This window comes from Orbicella faveolata, unplaced genomic scaffold, assembly GCF_042242905.1.
Source record: "Orbicella faveolata isolate gen_17 unplaced genomic scaffold, um_ofav_v1 contig_4, whole genome shotgun sequence".
Taxonomy (NCBI): Eukaryota; Metazoa; Cnidaria; class Anthozoa; order Scleractinia; family Merulinidae; genus Orbicella; species Orbicella faveolata.
In genome coordinates this window covers 6,042,327-6,061,297 of record NW_028301569.1, presented here as the reverse complement: position 1 = coordinate 6,061,297, position 18,971 = coordinate 6,042,327, and the positions used below count along the sequence as shown (strand labels likewise).

At 38.0% G+C, this 18,971-nt stretch overlaps 1 protein-coding gene across 1 annotated transcript; it reads right to left on the bottom strand.

Moving 5' to 3' along the window:
* Positions 1 to 1,028: 1,028 nt before the first annotated feature.
* Positions 1,029 to 7,265, bottom strand: LOC110041204 (uncharacterized). Its single transcript, XM_089276539.1, has 3 exons — positions 6,848 to 7,265; positions 4,766 to 5,907; positions 1,029 to 2,263 (listed from the first exon to the last, which is right to left on the bottom strand). The coding sequence occupies exons 2-3, from the start codon at positions 5,903 to 5,905 to the stop codon at positions 1,778 to 1,780; spliced, it is 1,626 nt and encodes a 541-aa protein (XP_089132665.1). The 5' UTR covers positions 5,906 to 5,907; positions 6,848 to 7,265; the 3' UTR covers positions 1,029 to 1,777.
* Positions 7,266 to 18,971: the final 11,706 nt, after the last annotated feature.

Genomic DNA, 18,971 nt, shown 5'->3' with positions numbered 1-18,971 from the left:
AAATCTAGCATCAGTAACTTGTCAAAACAACAAATGACCCCTTGTTTTCTGGATGAAATCAGCCTGGGAAGGGGGGGGGGGGGGGGGCGGGGAGACTATTCCCATTTGGAAAGGTTGAGGATGCTGGTCCCCTCCCTCAGGGGTGTAAATCACGGTTTTGGTTTCACTTAGGGTATTCAGGACGAAGTGGTGTCAAGGTTCATGCACTAGGGTATCAGGGTTACACTGGAAGAAAAGGCAAAAAAACAACAACAACAAAAAAACACTTCATGTCCCTTTGAAGTGGTACATGCTATTTTATGGGGATCAATTAAATCTTGAGCCACACCCAGATTGATCTCCCTTCGGGGTTAAATTCAAATTTTCTCAAAAGCACCCCTGACCTTTTCATATGGGAATTCCCCCTTGGGGGAAAGTCAGTCTTTTGGTAGACTTTAAATTTTAATATTTGCAGGTGTTGGTTCTGGAATTACTCACCTCAAGATGTTGTCACATAAACAATGTCAGATTCCCACGGGAGTGCTCCTCATAATGACCTATATGGGGAGGCTTAAACCAAAAGGGGTACCTTTGTCTAGCTTTGGTAAAAGGGTAGGGATTTTGCAAGTTGAGGCACATGAAAGGGTAGGGAAATCTGTCAGTTAGTTACATGTATTTTAATTAAAGGCCTTTAATTAAAATATTTCATTTAGTTACATGTATTTTAAAGGGCCTTCAAATAAAATACTGTGACCAGACGCACCCCATGACTGTATCATTTCACTTTATTAAACACCACATGAAAATAACAAGCAGTCTTCCTTTCTTGACAATATATTCAAAATACATGCCAGTTATGAACGTATGTGAAGGGATACCTTTTTTCAATTGAAGGTATTCGAAAGGGGTACAAATGTACCTTTACTGTCAAAACAGTATACAAAAGAGTGAGGGGTTGAACCTCGGGCTGAGCTTCCCAGTGTAGAACTTTGTAGAGTAACTCCCCTCCCCAACAGGGTTGGATATGAAATGAAGAAAACAGGTACACATTATGAAGTCACCTAGTCATATATTGCTACAGAACTCACACCAGCATGAGTTTTGACATGTAAACACTACCTCATATATAGCCCATTTACCCTATCTAGGATCTGTTCATTCAAAGCAAAAATTGTATACCATTCTTACACCATGTTTCGTTTGCATATTTGGTCTACAATGTGCAGGGGAATCTCTATGACTGCATTCCGTGTACACTTTGCCTCAGTAGCATAAACCTATGCATAGATATGAATTTGATGCATCGTGCTAGATACAAATTGACTCCAAACAATTACAGTGCTTGTGAAGCCTAATAATTGGTGAAATCCTAACTCTGGGTGCAAAATCAAGATTGACTTTGAGAACTGCAAAATTTCTGGGTGTCAAAAAAAGGCTGTACCCGAACATTTTGTATGAAATTTTGAAGTTTATATATTTCCTGATCCCTTAGGGATCACACATGCTCAAAATTTGTGGCACATTCAATTGCACCATGCCCTTATTAGAACTGATACTTTTCTAGCTCGTTCAGAGACTGAAGTACTAATATGATAATGATGCAAATAATATTGTAAACAGTTCCCCTATACAAAATTTTCAATTATTAAATAAATACAGTTTTCATTTACAAGGTTCTTATTAGATATATGTATACTATGGACCATGTTTGGTTAGGTGTGTACACACTTGGGACCTTGTTTTAATACTACATGTACATACAAGGCCCTTTTGGGCCAGGTGCTGTTCTCAGCCCTCTTCACTGAGGAGGAGGATACATCGCATAGGCTGGAGGAGCAAATGGTGGGGGTTCAGTGGAGGGTGCAGGAGCGTACGGTGCTGAATGGTATGGTGCAGGAGCATATGGTGCAGGAGAAAATGGTGGTGGAGGTTGACCTTGTGGTAGCAGCCCATAAGATGGAGGCTGGACATAGGGCGGTGCTGTCGCTTGAGTTGCCATTGGATCATATGTGAAGAATATACTGTCCACGTCCAGTGGATAGTCTTCGCCTTTGTCCTGGTGAATATACTTGGCAGATACATCTGCTGCCATGACCAGCCTCCAGTTATTTCTGGCCAGGGTGGCAATCAAATGACATACCATGTTTCTGCCATGGAGTCCATCATGACCATTAATTCCACAACTCCAGGGGTAGCCATTAAATTTGAACTCATAACTTGTGCCGTAAAGCTGTTCTCTTTGCACACCAAGGACATACTGGGATTGAATGACTTCTCGGCAAATCTGAATATCACAAGACAAAAGAACTGAGTCATATTTACTGCACCTTTCAAGAACATGCAGACTCCAAAATTCAAAGCTCAACCAACAAATGCGTTTTTTGTTACCGTCAATCAAATGTTTGGCGGCTCCTCCCAGCTTCTGACTAGTGCCAAGCACACGGTAATCAAATCCTTGAGCACAGTTCAGACAATGAAACAGAGCTTGGCAGTAGTTGGAAACTGGGAGGAGCCGGCGAGCTTTGAATTTTAGAGTCTGCGTGTTACTGAATAGCGCATTAAAGACGATTTCCTGTTAGTACTGTGCACTATTGAGAGTTCATTTACATATTTAAGTTTTTGTTTTGCGTCATTCAAGACATCACAAAGTGTAACATTTTGCCACTACTTACATGAAATAAATTCAAAGTTTCACGTCAACCGCCATTATGGATGTAAAGCCTGATGCTTTGTTCTTTCTCATATAATTTGATGAAACAACTTTGCGGCTGTAAAAATCGATGAAGCTGTTGGAAAAGAATGTGAAAGGCCTCAAAGATGAGGTATGTGGTTCATAATGAGTAACATTGATTTCCATTCCATTGAGTGAGACTTATAAACATTAGGGTGCTGAGACTGCACAGTATGGACTGGGAATCATCTTTTTAAAATTGTTATGATAGCAGGAATGTTTTCTCCAATAGCATGTGCTTTCAGTTGTTACTTTGAGGTAACATGACATGCATAACTGTACAATAAAACTCTTTTTTGCTGTCTCTGAGCAAGCAACATTGCAAAATCCATGATGTCACAGGTTAACAGTTAACACTTCTTGACCTGTCCTGAGGGGAACAGTGAATTTTGTTTCCTGAGAATCTCAATGTCTCCCTCGACTTCATCTCTGGAAACATTGAGATTCTCGGGAAACAAAATTCACTGTTCCCCAAGGGACCAGTCATTAACTGATTTGTTATATAGCAAAACAAATGGGTCAAACCGGTGGAAAACAAGTTTTTATAAGCACTTTATTGACAAGTGATGTGCAACAGTGGTCAACATTTCGCTGGTAACAGTCAACTGTTTCCCATTTGAGGTCACAGTTTTCACAATGTTGCCCGCTCATGGCATTAATTTTGGCAGGTAACAGTATCATTGTTAGATGTCATGTGACCATGAACTAGCCAATAAATGGGTGTGCTGTAGCGGGAAAAACGCCAGCTATATAACAATGCAGTCTGCTACCTGTCAATGTTGACCATAACTGCCACTACACACAAACTCTTTTTTTTAGTGATTTGTTTCATACATGTATATCGCAACAAAGACATTTACAGCAATTTTGCTTAAGCTGTTTCTCTCAGGACCAGCTATCAAGTGTTTAATGTTGTAATAGAGGGATTGGTACACTAAGTCGGAAATAGTAGAGTCATAAAATATTTTACAAGTGCATTCGCACCTGACACCACATTTTTTTTGGGGGGGGGGGGGGGGGAGAAGGATTGGACACAAAAATAGTGGTAGCAAAATCTGTATGATTTCATGAGTGAATGAAAGCCAGATATTAAGCTTACTGTACATGGTATTGTGGAGAACATTTACACAAAGTTTCCCCAATTTTAAGAAAAAACTGCTAGAGTTTTTAGTAAAATAATTACTGAACTGGCAAAGCTGCACACTGTTGCATTATTTATGTAACTGTATTGTTACGTATGAGGCGGCCTCAACTAAAAGCCTGATGGTTTCTAAAGGTCACCTTACCTCGCATTAAAATATTTATAAATACTGTACATTAAGCAAAAAGGCAAAATAAACAAACAGAACAGAACAGAAACAGAACACACTCTGTAGTGACTGGTCCCAAGAGAAACTGGGAAACATTACAAATTCTCATGGAATAAAATCATTTGACAACTGTTTCCCTTTAGCACCAGGTCACTGATTGAAATGATCTGTCACATGGACAGACAGTTTTTTAGATCAGTGTGAAAACAGCGGTCATTGGCCAATGTTCATGGGTAACAATGCAAGCTTACCCTCTGATGTCATAGATTTTGTCAAATTTCCCTCTCAGAAACTTTTGGAGGGCTATTGGGCAAAAAATTCCACCTAGTGCACATACATTTGTATTATGATATAAATGTAATGTTGTTTTTCTAAGCTATTTAATGTTTTGATATTTTCATGTTTCACTAGTGTCAACCTCTCAAGAAAGAGTAGTTAACTTCTGATTGATGGGTTCAAAAAGCCATGTCCTGTGGGTTGCAATTGGTAGATTTTGACCCTTTGTTGGTTTCTTTTTTTCAAGGTTTGTTGGTAAGTGCTGCACATAATAAATATATTTATTATGACTGATAACAGCCAAAAAGGTAATCGCGAGACAAGTTAGGTTCAAAGTGCTAGTAAACAAAAGTTATCTCAAAATAGCATTCCTTTCAAAGCACAAATATTATGTCTTCTCAGATAGGTTTCTGTTAATTTTGGAATTAAGAACTGACATGGAAATTTCAATGTAATCATTACCACTTACCTGTGTGATATTGTCTGGTGCGTTTATCAGCCGCAATTTGTCAGACTCATTCAAGCTTATGCAAAAGAATGGAGACTGTCTTGGTTGGGACTGTGTGAACAGTAGACTGCTTTTATCAGAATCTTTCCTTGAGCAATCAATAGCAGTGACCACACTCCAGCCGTATGTTTGGATAGCTTCTATCAGCTTCAGTACCAGAAATCTTGAGTCCACTGCCTCGGTACCTGATGCCCACCATGGGGTTCCACGTAGCTTGAACTGCCAACTCTCAGCATAGCGTGATTCTCCTTGGATACCTCTCGCCCAGAAGGTCTGGATGGTGTTTCGGACAGCAGATACCATGCCCTCTGGAAAGCCAATCAACCGGAGCAGGTCCTCGCTGTTGAAGCTTATTGTGCAGTACACTGGAGAGGGCTGTATCCCAGGTGAGATGTTTGTGTCACGTTCGAAAAAAAGGGTGTTAGCACTGCTTCTAAGGTTGGAATTTCCATACAACTTCCACCCTCGAATGAGTAGCTCACTCACAAGTGTATGCAGTATCACTCTCGCATGCACTGTGTCTTCTCCATTCGTATGCCAAGGATAGCCTTTCATCTTGACCTTCAAAACATCATTTTCATATGTCCATTTTTGTATTCCACTTGGCCATGACTTCTCTACTGCATCTTTAATGACCTGATGGAGCTCCATTGGTCCATTGAGTACCATCAAACTGTCCCAGCTGCTAAGGCCCACGATAAGAAACGGCACAGATGGACATACAGCATTTGGGTCTTTCTTGAAGATCCAGGTAGTAAGATCCGTTGTCTGCGTGAAGTCTCCAGCAACCTGGAGCCTCCATCCATCTCGGTAAAGCCTATGCAGGACGTTCCCTCCCAATTTCCTGGAATCTGCCGCATCAGTTGACGAAGAAGCCACGGAAAATGGATTCCCTTTAAGCTTGAATTGATGTACCCCATTCATTTTGAATTCTTCTTCCTGTATACCCTTAGGCCATGATTCTATGATAGCCTGGCGAATAATGCTAATCTCATGATCTGTACCAAGTACGACTCGCATCCTATCTGTCGTACGGAGGGCTATACAAAAATATTCAAAACCCAGCGGTCGAGGGGGTAAATTTGATTGATTTCCACCCATTTCTGTAGATAGAACAAACGTATATATTAGCAATGTATCAGAAATGTGTAGTTCCAGAAAATATCCATACCTCTCCCACAGAAGGGATTTTATTTAAGACCCCCCTTCCACTCTGGAAATTCTAATAATATAAAATCTTCATATATTTCTTTAAATTCCTTGGTCTTACAGAACCCAAACCCCCAGAAAATTCCAATCCCTTCTGTAGTGGGGGGAGTATGGATATACTATTTTCTGGAACTGCCCAAAGTAACATAAAAGATAAATTATTAGAACATTTTTATTGATTAATTCTATGGCTTAGGAGCCCCTCTTTCCAACACTGATATTTGTAACTGGTATTGCACTTAAGTGCAATCATCCAAACTTAAATTGTTTTGTCTTTGTTGTCGTGGAGCTAAAATGGATTGAAGTGGATCTGACAAATAAACTGGCGCTAGGAAGATCAAATTTGTAACAGACAGTGCACTTTGCTCACGTAACTTATGAAGTTTGATCTAAATCACATCTGGTTTACTTTGAACGTTTTTTTAAGTTAACAAAATGGTCATATTAGCCGCATGTTTAGTGATCAGCTACATATCGTATAACCTGATTTTATGCTGATTGATATGCTGACCAGTAACCTTAATTTACATGAAAATTTCTAATAGCCCTTCGTATCGAACTTAAGTACTTATTACGTAATGAATTATGAACGCTAGCAATCTTCCTCAATTTTCCAGAGTAAACACAACGCAAAGCAACATTGAAGCTCTATGAAGATCTGAATTAAGTATTTAAACTGACTCGTAAAAAGTTTGAAACACTCCCCTTAGCCTAGCGATGCATGCAAATTCTTCGATTCGCACTGCTGTGATTGACTCAAGAGCATATGATTGAGCTGATGCGATTTCTTGACTAGCGACGGAAAACGAAGGTTAACGGTGACAGAAAACAAACCTGCAAGCTTCCCACAGCTAGGAATTCAATCCCAAGTTGGCAAAGTTAAGATGGCGTTACTTGTCGACACCAGGGGCGGGTATGGCAAGCCGTTTGTAGCAAAATTAAATCCTTGCAATATATGTTTAATCCTTTAAATAACGGTTTTATTTAAAGATAGAAAAAGGCATTCAATCCAATGGTAAATAAAATTTTTGGTTCAATTCAGTCTTTTAATTTTCACGATTCAATCCAATACCTGGAATATTGATTCAATCCAATACCTAAAATATTGATTCAATCCAATACCTAAAATATTGATTCAATCCAATACCTGGAATATTGATTCAATCCAATACCTAAAATATTGATTCAATCCAATACCTGGAATATTGATTCAATCCAATACCTCGAATATTGATGCAATTATGGCAAGCCGTTTGTAGCAAAATTAAGTCCTTGCAATATATGTTTAATCCTTTAAATAACGGTTTTATTTAAAGATAGAAAAAGGCATTCAATGCAGTGGTAAATAAAATTTTGGTTCAATTCAATCTTTTAATTTTCACAATTCAATCCAATACCTGGAATATTGATTCAATCCAATGCCTAAAATATTGATTCAATCCAATACCTAAAATATTGATTCAATCCAATACCTGGAATATTGATTCAATCCAATACCTAAAATATTGATTCAATCCAATACCTGGAATATTGATTCAATCCAATACCTCGAATATTGATGCAATCCAATACCTGAAATATTGATTCAATCCAATACCTCAAATATTGATTCAATCCAATACCTCAAATATTGATGCAATCTTCCTGGGCCGAGTGCGGCCAACAGGAATGAGAGTAACTGAGCACTAGAGCGCACTGAAAACATGGCGGGCGAAGGAGAACTAGATTTAGAAGTTGAGTTTCCTAAGTTTCTTGCAGACATCTTGGATAAAACGGAAATAATTTTTGAGAATTTTGACTCAATTTGCAGAAGCACACGCCGAAGTTCTTGATCAAACCATTAGTCTGCTTAGGTAAATGAGACATTGCTACAACCGAGACACAAGGGACACGGAAAATTTAGATTCCATTACTGCCGCTTTTGTAGATGTAAGTTAACCAATTTTTATGTGATAAACATATTTGTTTATTAAAAGCTGTGTGTGCTAGCTTTTTGTGGCAAATAACATAAACTGTGGCAAATTTTGCTACCACATTGGTCTTTGGTATTGTGCATATTTCTGCTGTCCAATCATTACTGGCACACTAAACTTTGAACTGTAAACAAAATTTTTGCTGTGCCGTGTGCACAGTCAAACATGTTTCTCACAAAAACTGTTTGTGAAAACCTGGCTTTAAGTTATTTTTGAAATAAGAACCTTTACATTTTACAAGACAGCAATCATTGAACATTGGGATGTGTTTTAAGTTTTTCAATGTTGTTGTCTCATGTTTTGCATTATTTAACCCACATGTGGTACTTCTTTCCTAAAAACGATGTTTTTCTTGATATTCTATGACAAGCATGGCACCAATTTGTTGTGAATATTATCGGGTACCCAGGGCTCAAGGCTAACACTACTGCCAACTAGCCACACATTTAAGTTTTGAATAGTAGATTTTGCACTTTCACTAGCCATTGTGACAATCATGATGGAATGGAGTACTGGTCTACTGGATGAAAACAAAAGTGAGAATTATCCTGACAAAGTAAAACTGAAGAGAATAGAAACTAATGAAAACAGGGAAACTATGAGTGGATTTCATGGAAATAATTGCCTTAATAAGCATATGATAAATATTTAACTATTAAAGGGAGACAAAAGAAAATGGCAACACTGATAAAAGTACATCAGAGTTTGAACATAAGCATATTCAAGAAAAGCAGGATTCGTGTTTGTGGGAGTGAAATTTTCTTAGTGATTATTATTAACATTTTTGATGCAACAAGAAATGTTCAAGATTGACCACTCTTATAAAAAAGTCAGTGAAGCTGTGTATGAAAAAGGCTGGCTGGTGCAAAGTTAGTTTTGGCTAGTGACATGAGTCCTGTTAGTGGCCATTATGCCAGTGCACCAAGAGGTTAGTCTTGTGTCCTGGGTACTTTTGAAAATAAGATAACAAATTAACCTTGCAACATTTTAACATCTGTTTTGATAAGCACCTGAAAAATCTACAAGGCAGAGTAGTGCACATGGCAGTTATCAAATGCCCTGATTTCTCTTCAGTTTAGTTGTGTTGCTAGAAGTTAGGCATTCTGTAATTCAAGCAGTTTCTGAGTTTTGTATATCAATGAAAAGGAAGATGAGAAAATAATTTATTTGATGCAGGGTGAGGTTTTCTGTTGTGAATTGAGTTGCAAAAATACTTTAAGGGCCATAATCTCCTTTACCCAGCCCACACACATGTAGTATTATGCAATTGTCAGTTGCCCACGTTTAACTGTCACTAGTTCTAGAGCCTCCTGGAAGATGTCTACTCCCATTTGACTTGATTATCTTAAGGGATCTAGCCTTTCCAATACAAATGACTGCACTGAATCATGTTGTACCAGGTCAATTTCTTCAACTACAACATTGTTATCACTGCCCAATGGAGTTGGACCATCAGGATCATCACCATAGTATTCAAAATCATATGACTTTCCATTTGAAAGGGGGTTTTCAGGATGCATCATATGATTAAGCCACATTTGGTATGGCAACCAGTTTTTTTTCTGTTCTTACATTTTGGTGGTTGAAAGCTTCAGTGAACTGGCAAAGAGCAAGGTTTATCCTTGGTTGAAAAACTAAGTGTGAGGTGGAAAGATGCACTGAATTATCAGTGTCCAGGATGCCTGACAATTCCATACTACAAAAAGTGTAAAAGTGCAAGTGGGAAGTACAACGGAAACATCCCTCCACAATCTTTCAATTCGTTGGTTGTGTTGATGGCCCTGCAGTGAAGCTGCCCCTCTCCTCTCTTCTAACCTGCTCCATTGTATCGCACACACCAACGTTTTCAACACCATGATCTACTTGTACTCTCGAAGGCCAAAATTCTCCGTCTCTCTTAACGGCATCCAGAAACAATTCAAGACCTGTTGCTGCTTTATTGTTGGCACTACATTTCAAAAACATTATTCTCCGAGAAAATCCGTCTATACAGCCGAATTAGTATTTTCCATCGGATCAGAGAGTGATGTCCATCCAGATGCCAAAGCGAATTTACGCACCCCATCTCAAGACAGTATTTTGGGGATCTAATTTTGCTAACCTTTCTCTTATTCTTCTCCGTTGAACCCGTAACCCAATGGACTTAAAGAAACCTGCAATGAAATTATATCCATACTCTTGAATGATTTCGGTTCCTTATCAGGTAAGCTGTTGAAACCCCTCATATCTTCTCAGCCATACTCTGTCAATCTTCTGTGAATTGTCCATCTCCAAACTCCAATCATCTTTGTTATCGTTGTCCAGATGAATCCTAGTCCTCAAAGTTCCTCGAGCACCTCAACAGGAATTTTAAGAAATGGTCTTCCATGACTCCAACTTCTGAGTCAAAATTCTCAAAAATTATTTCCGTTTTATCCAAGATGTCTGCAAGAAACTTAGGAAACTCAACTTCTAAATCTAGTTCTCCTTCGCCCGCCATGTTTTCAGTGCTCTCTAGTGCTCAGTTACTCTCGTTCCTGTTGGCCGCACTCGGCCCAGGAAGATTGCATCAATATTTGAGGTATTGGATTGAATCAATATTTGAGGTATTGGATTGAATCAATATTTCAGGTATTGGATTGCATCAATATTCGAGGTATTGGATTGAATCAATATTCCAGGTATTGGATTGAATCAATATTTTAGGTATTGGATTGAATCAATATTCCAGGTATTGGATTGAATCAATATTTTAGGTATTGGATTGAATCAATATTTTAGGTATTGGATTGAATCAATATTCCAGGTATTGGATTGAATCGTGAAAATTAAAAGACTGAATTGAACCAAAAATTTTATTTACCATTGGATTGAATGCCTTTTTCTATCTTTAAATAAAACCGTTATTTAAAGGATTAAACATATATTGCAAGGATTTAATTTTGCTACAAACGGCTTGCCATAGGCGGGGCAGAAGACTCCTGAAATTTTCGTATAGGTATCATCCAACAAAAAATGACGTCACATCCGGTTTAAACTGCGCTTCGCGGCTCGCTTCACAAAGCGAGAAAATGGCGTTTCGATTACTCATGATTTCCCTCTATTTGTAAACCATCAGTTTCGTTTCATTTTATATTGAGTATGGAAGGATGTTGCAGACACATTACTTCGACTTTTGAAGCAAAAATTTCGGGAAAAGAGAAAAGTTTATTATTGTTTTGAAGCAAAATAACGGAGAGCCTTCCGTCATCTTCGGGCGAATTTTACACATTTGCAAAACTGGTGTTGTTCCGACTTTTGGTTCTTGTTGTTCGTGATTTAGTGATAACAATAAGTGCAATAGCCTATAATGTTAACAACAACCTGGATGAAGTATTGCTGGCCTTAGTTTGCACTGTGTACTACGGGAACATAATTAACAGAAGCCGTTTAGCTCCGAAAGTCGCTGCCACCAGAGCTTTTGTTGCTCTTAGCTCACGTGTATTGGTAGAAGAGACAAGCTGGATCGCATGCTGAAGGTCAGTATCCCACATTCCTACATCTCTCGTTGAAGATTGTTGTTTTCAGTAAGATACAGTACATATGTATCGGTAGTTTGGGGTCATCAGTCTCTTTCTCTTTGGTGAGTGCTTTTAAAACGCCCAGTAAAAACTTGATTCACGGCATGGAAACTTATGCCTCGCTGGATCGAAATTCGAGCAAGATTTTTAAGTTCTAGTCCTCTTTAAAAGTAATTAAATCAATTATTCAAATCCAAGCCATCAGAGGGAATCTGCCATTGAAGCTGCCCTAAGTTAAGGTCCTGTTTATGGACCTTCCCCTTTGAAAATCGTGGGGGTGTTCTTTGAGGCAACACAGGTCCCATTTGTATGGTCCCGGTTACCCGGGATAACCCTCCCCCTGAGGCAACTTTATCAAGTGCTTGTATGAGAAAATGTAGCACATGTAGGCCGAGTAAAAGTTGACCCTGCATGGTTATTCGTAACTCTTATTGAATAATCAAATGTGCAACTATCCCTCTTTGTTTAAGTTTCCCTCACTCATTTGATCAGAGTGGGTTTTGCTGAGTTAATTTTCTCTTCTTTGATACAAATTGCTGCTTTAAATCTTAAATCTAGGCATTACGTGACACTCGCCATGCCGAGAGTCGTTCCAGTTAGGCAAGCCAAAGTGTTTATGTATACTCAAAGAAAAGTTGTTGGTTACTTTAGCTGCCAAGGCGAGTCAACTTGCCCACCTGAATTGTCTCACCCCCAAGTCTGGTTCGTCATCCTTGTGTAAACGGTTGGTTGAATTTTGCAAAGAAATAAGTGAAAAGTTAGCTCCACCAGGGTAACTCAGGGAAAGGGTTGTCTCTGGTACACAAGAGCCATTCTATTTTATTTCCATTTTCCCTCTTCCTCTTCCAACTGATTATGCGAAATATACTGTCCAAACTCTTTATGGGTGCTGGTGTTTGAGAGTGTCATCTTTATCACTACTGTGGAATGTACCTCACCATAGAGCCACCCCCGTTAACACAGCCACCTAGTTATTATGGCCACTCTATTCTGGCTCAAACAAAAGCTCAGTCGGTCATTTTCTTATTTATTAATTATACAGTCAGATTTTTGTGACCTGTTGGTGACCAGATTAACAGAATTCTGGCACATTGTAGGAGTAATTTATATACAATTTACAGCAAGCAACAGGCATCATTTTATTAGTGAAGTCCCATGCATATATGTAACTCTTGATTATTTTGAGATTTTATCTTTATTATGTTATCAAGGCAATAATAGTTTGATTCCTGCCTCAGCGGTAGGGGGGGGGGGGGGGGGGGAGGAACTCTCCTCCATGTGCTATATACAGCTGTGCAGCCCCAAAGGGTATGGTTATTCAGCCGTTTTGGTCAGAAATACTCTAGGGTAAGGCTTTTGCCCTCTAGTCTTTAATTTGTTATGTTTTTTAGAATAAGCTACCTCAATTTTCATCATTATTGATAAGACCATCAACAAAAGTCCTTCAAAACTTATGTTTAGGGCAACTGTAGCAGTTGCAACAGTCATAAATGGGGTAGGGAAAATCACAGATTTTGGTCATAAATAGGTTAAGAGTTTAACTTTTGTGAAGAGGGCTGCACTGACCCCCACCCAATTTTTCTGGGATGTACAAAACACATTTTCTTAGCAGTTACTACAGTCTTGCTTTAGTAAATCAAAATAGTACTTGCTGCCAGGTACTTTATAAAAGTATAACCCCTCCAGAAGCCTTCACAAAGTACATGTAATATCTGGTGCTAACAATTTTTTTTGGCGGCTGATTAAAATTTGGTATTAAATTGTACTGAACTGGTGCAGATTTAATATACATTATATTTTGTCAAACTTAGTTCACTTATTTTAAGACTACTCAGCAGCAACTAGTACCTCTTGTATGACCATGCAGTAACAGTATATTCCAAACAAAAAAAAGGTACATGTATATGTATTACTATCCTGCCTGGAAGAGTGTGTAGAGAGAGCACACAGTGCAGTGCCCTACTGTATGTCTTTTGTTAGGTATAATAATCTTAAATTTAGAAGACTCATATTGATCTTAGAATTCACAAAAAAGTTGATTTCTTGACAACTCTCCTTTAGCTGTGTCACTTCATAATAAATTAGCAGTTTGGTATGTTGTAGCATAGAACTTTAATTAATTAAGTTATCACACCGGTGTCACAGAGGTCATGGGTTAGAATCCAGTTCACACCTAATTTTTTTTTCAGGCTATAATTTCACCTTTGCTTAAGTTGTGTATAGTATGTTGCAATGATCAATCCTGTCTTTATAAGTTGATCAATGTATATATGTCCCACTGACTTATACTTCAACATTTTATCTTAAAGTTTGTTTATTTGTTTTATTGTGTGGTTCTAGAAAATGTCCATACCCACCCCAAGGAGATTATTGGAAATTCCAGGGATGGGGAGGGTCTCAAAAGCCAAACTTTTTAAAGAAAAGTATTAATAAAAATTGGAATTTCCATAGGGATGGGATGGGGAGATCTCTGTTTAATAAATACATAAATAATATGTACAGACCCATTATCTGATGTGAAGACTGTGCAATATGTCCTGGTCAATGAGTTGCCAAGGTGTAGCTTCCTTGTTATCAATTTCAAGTACCAAATTAAAGAAGATCAGCATGTTAGATGGGAGAGGGGAATTTTTCAAAATATCATAAACTAAAAATATATATATTTTCCAAACTCAATCATGTTAGTAGTGTTAGTGGCTATTTATTTATTTATTTATTTATTTATTAATGAATACCTGTGAAGAGATAGTCATACATTCTTGCAAATATTCTGGAAGTCTCCCACATACCATTTAGATCATCCAGTCCCCCAGGAAAGTTATGAAATTTATTGTCCAAGTAAACTACTGAACCATGGGCTCCAGTTGGGACAGTGCTATTATGATGCAATTTGCAGATGTGCTACATAATATGAGCTTAACAGTTTTGTTGCCATGGCAACAGACTGCATTTCAGACCTTCCCTGATATTCTAGGCTTTTCTGGCCACCTCATGGCCTTGATTAATGCTTTTCAAGCTGAAAATCACTGCATTATTGAAATTGGTTTAGAGCGGACTGGAAAAGATTGAGTTGCCAATTGGGAACATATTTTTATAGCCATATTAGTGTGTTGCCTGTAGAACTATAAGGCTATCAAGTTTCAATGATCTCTGCTGTATATATGGTCTGCACTTGATGTAATATTGGGTTTGGTGTATGACATCATCAGTCCTCTCATTTGCATATATTTTACACATTTTAAACTTAAATATCTCCAGAATTAATGCAAATATTTGTTAAGGTAAACAGCATTAAATTTTTGTAATCTATAGTGGAATTCTATTTGATACTCCTAAAAATTCTGAATCAAGGGGTAAACATTTGATGATAGTAGCATGCCAAATCATTGAGTTGAATTTATGCTGCTGACATTTACATGTACTGTAAGGTGTTGAAGAGAATTTTGCAGGGGAATTTGGTGTGTTTATTGAATTGCCAGAGGTTGGTTGGCTGGTTTTGTTATTGCTTTGTCATTATCTTCCATGTATTTTTTTTTAAAGCAGAGTGGTTGGTGGCAAAAGCAAAACTGGCAATATTCTCACTTACCCGTGTTTCTAAAGTCATGTTTTTAGGTTTTTGTGGTCAATCTATTAGTAGCTGCACTATCTTAAATTACAATAGAAAAGATGTGATGTTAATTATGTAAGTTATACTTTGGTATCGTTCATACCAAAATTATAGTATTTTCTGGTTCAATGTTTGTCTTTGCATTAATTTGATTAAACTACTGTAATTTATTTTTTAATGGAATTTAATTCTGTCAAAAGGGAGGTGGGAATCTGAGAACAATAGTGAACTAGACCAACAAATATACAGAAATCTACCACCATTGCTTTCATGGCTGAGTGGAGATGAATCTAAGTCAGACCAAAATTAGAAAAAAAATTACTGATTTATTGGAGGGTTGAAATGGGATCCTGGCTATGGGAGAGTAGGAATTGGGGCTGAGGGGGGTGGGTGGTGTGCTTGTGAATTTAAGAACCTCTCTGAAAGTGAAAACAAACTGTAGGTTTGAAAAGTTTAAAGTGGAGTTAAAAATTATACTTTAATATATCTTGTTTATTAAGGTGGTAATGAGCATAATACCCACTTAGGGTGAGTCATTGAAACAATGACATAATTTATGTTTGTCTTTTCTTAGGTGGTTACCTCCTGGCATATACACCCCACACAGGCATACAATGTTATGATTAGATGATGCAACCTGCTTTCCCATGTTTAACATACACGTAAGAGTATTGATCAGTGGACCAGTGTACAAGTGTGATTTCTCTACTGATAATGAGAATTATAATAAAGATACAAAGCCACTCTGGTGTGATTTATTTAATTATTCCTTAACGGTAAAGTGAACCAGTTAAACCAAAGGTTGCACTCTGTAAGATCAGGTGTACAAAAATTAAATAGAAAATTTCACTACATCAATTTTATTAATTAAGAATACTTCTTTGCAAAATATAGTTGGTATTTTGTTGTACTGGTAAGAATATAATTTGGAAATTTTTTATGGGAAATGTTTCCATTTAAAAATGTAGCTCAGATGCCACAACTATAGTTCTCCTTTCTGTGGTGTTTTCTTTTGTGGTAAATTGCGAAAACAAATTATGTTGACCTACATGTAAGTTAAAAAAATATACAAGTAGTAGCTCTTCTGAAAAAAAAAAAGTTAATTTGTTGTTGTTTCTTCCTGTTCATTTTTTCCTTGAACATTTTTATTTTCCTAATAAGTAGTTTAGCTAGCCATAAAAATGTTTTGTTGTCTCTGAGACCATTTTCAGGATAAAAAAGTGATTTGTACATAAAATTTGAATTTGGGGGGGGGGGGGGGTGGGGACCTTTTCAGAATTTCCCTACAAAGATCACAAGGTACAAGGGATGAAGCAAAAATAGAATTTTAAGTGTTAAAACATATGTTTTCATCATCAGTTTGGGCCTCTCTGTGAAGCTGCATAGTATACTTGAGGATCATGTTATACCCATTTTAATTCAAAATACAAATGGAAACTTGCATTGACAATCACTTAATCTCTTGGCACTGTTTTGTTTTTTAATAGTTGCCTTTTTTCACAAAACAATAATTTGAACATCTTTGTTTCACAAGCTGGGAGGGGGGGGGGGGAGGGGTATTCTACAAAGTTTTAAATGGAAAGGCCTTATCTCAAGGTCCATTACCCCTTACCCTTTTGTATACATTTGTACCATTTTGATAGAAATGGTACCTCTTTTGTCGACCTTACATTGCAAAAAGGTAAATGTACCCCTTTAACAAACCTATTTAAGAATACTGCATCCCTTTTCTATTCCCTTGGGAAGAAGTTAATAAATAATATTATAGAATCTCTTCATTCTGGCTGAGGAGAGTAAATGAGAGCTTTTCAACAACATTTTAGAACCAGAAGAATGGAATCCCTAAATGACAGATTTTCCTACCCTTTCATACACCTCAACTTGTGAAATCCCTATCATTAAGTTTATACCTGAAGCCTGAAAAAGGTACTCATCGTGAGCTGAGCCTCCCCATATAGGTCATTACAGAGAGCCTTCCCACATACACAAGTCAGGAACTCTTGACAAGTACTGTAAGTAGATGCTGGCTTTAAGACTGGTCTGAGCCAGCTTCTTCAGTTTTTTAGCACAAACTTGTTGCTCTCTGTCAATTTCTAGTACAAAACCTTTTCTTTGCTGATCTGGTCCAAGTTCACAGACACTAGCATCACTCTCGCGACACTGACTCTATCACTGTCACTCACAGTCTGATTCTTCAGTTTCACTGCACCATGCTTCATCATCACCCATCATTGTTAGACATGAGTTCATTAGCTTGTAAAATTCACCAGCCTGGCAGTGTCACTGTTGCTATTGCCTGTTCCCAGACTTCCTTTTATGGCTAGGTGTAGGGGCATGAAATTTCACTACTGTTTACGAACAATTTGTTTAGATGGCATATTGAAAGTGATGAATTACTGAAAATTGTCAGTATTGCTAGTGTTCTCTCGTTTCCTTAGGGATTGAAATATCTTGACGTAAGATTACAAAGAGAAAGCACACTGAAATATAATGCACAATTTTTTAGTAACCTTTCAAAATGGGTTGGCAATATGACAGGGATTAATAGATGAGGAACTTGGTCTGCAAACAGGGCAAATGAGAGGGTTTGAAGAAATTAAAGGTGCATGCTTGACCTCAGTTGGGGGGGGGGGTATTGGAACTTAGCGCTGCTGACGTCAAACACTGTTGAAACGGAAAAATAAATTTGATTATAAATGAGAAAAAAACACGACATGTCCAAATTACTTCATCGCCGTTAAAACTAATCCTCTTGCTTTTTTTTAAGGGGTTCACGGCCTGCCTGTAACGAAGCGTTTATCAATTAAGGGATTGCTTAGGGAAAACATATCTTGTTTAAGGTTCTTAACCAATCGTAACATATTTTATGGCATCAGTTTGAGTTATGAGCAAACACACGAGTTTGTGTTAGTGTCGATCGGCAAGAAAGTTCTGCAAAGCGCGTTATGTGTGTGGGTCTATTCTTGCAGTGATACGATTAACAGCACTCAAGTACTCTCGAGTGTTTGGCAACAGTAAATTTTAAAAAAGGCGCTTCTGTTAATAAGGTTCCCCCATGTCTAGAAACCTGTCATTGTGCATTTTTCTTAGTGTAATGCCTACCTAAGAGAATAGGATATTTTAATTGAGTGCAACTTACCTAGAATTCATTATTTCCACACAAACGATGACTCCTGTGGAATTCAGCGAGGAAGAAATGGCGACATTTCGTAAAAAACACGCCTTCAAAACAGCGTGATTTTGAATAAATAATTACCCTGTCCTTCAAACAAACTGATATGACGAGGAAGAAGACAAAATTTTGTTTATCGTGGCCAAATAAAACGTTAAAAATATCCGGCCGATTGCAAAATATTACCATTTTACTTACTGAGAGAACGATCATGCCATGTTCAAATTTGATTTTGCCGTTCAGCGTTCTTTTTTACCGGATGTGACGTCATTTTTTGTTGGATGATTCAGATACACAAGAAGTGCCAGGCGTCGCAGAGTGTTCTCCCCCGCCCCTGGTCGACACTCACTTCGACATCCATTAACTGCCCAGTAGGAATGGGTTCTAGCAATGTCACGCCTTGCCAACGCGGCAACGAGGCTCCCTTCTATTCTCCCACAGCCTGAGTAGCAGGCTTTTCTTACTCGCGGGGTAGGAGGAGGAAGCACTTTAACAAAGGCCTGATACTCAGGTTAAAGTAAAATCTGCTGAAGAGAAGTAGGCCAACGCATCCTTGTTCAATACTGTCGAACAGAGGAGTTTTTCAAAATGAAACAACGAATTTCGGCCTCTGGGGTTCCGACCGGTCAAATTGAGCCACCCAGGCCGGAATCACGATTATCTGGTT

Coding starts and splice junctions, on each gene's coding strand:
- LOC110041204 (XM_089276539.1), bottom strand. CDS start 5,905: ATGGGTGGAAATCAATCAAATTTACCCCCTCGACCGCTGGGTTTTGAA. Junction 2,264..4,765: donor CACCAGACAATATCACACAG/GTAAGTGGTAAT, acceptor TGTGATATTCAG/ATTTGCCGAGAAGTCATTCA.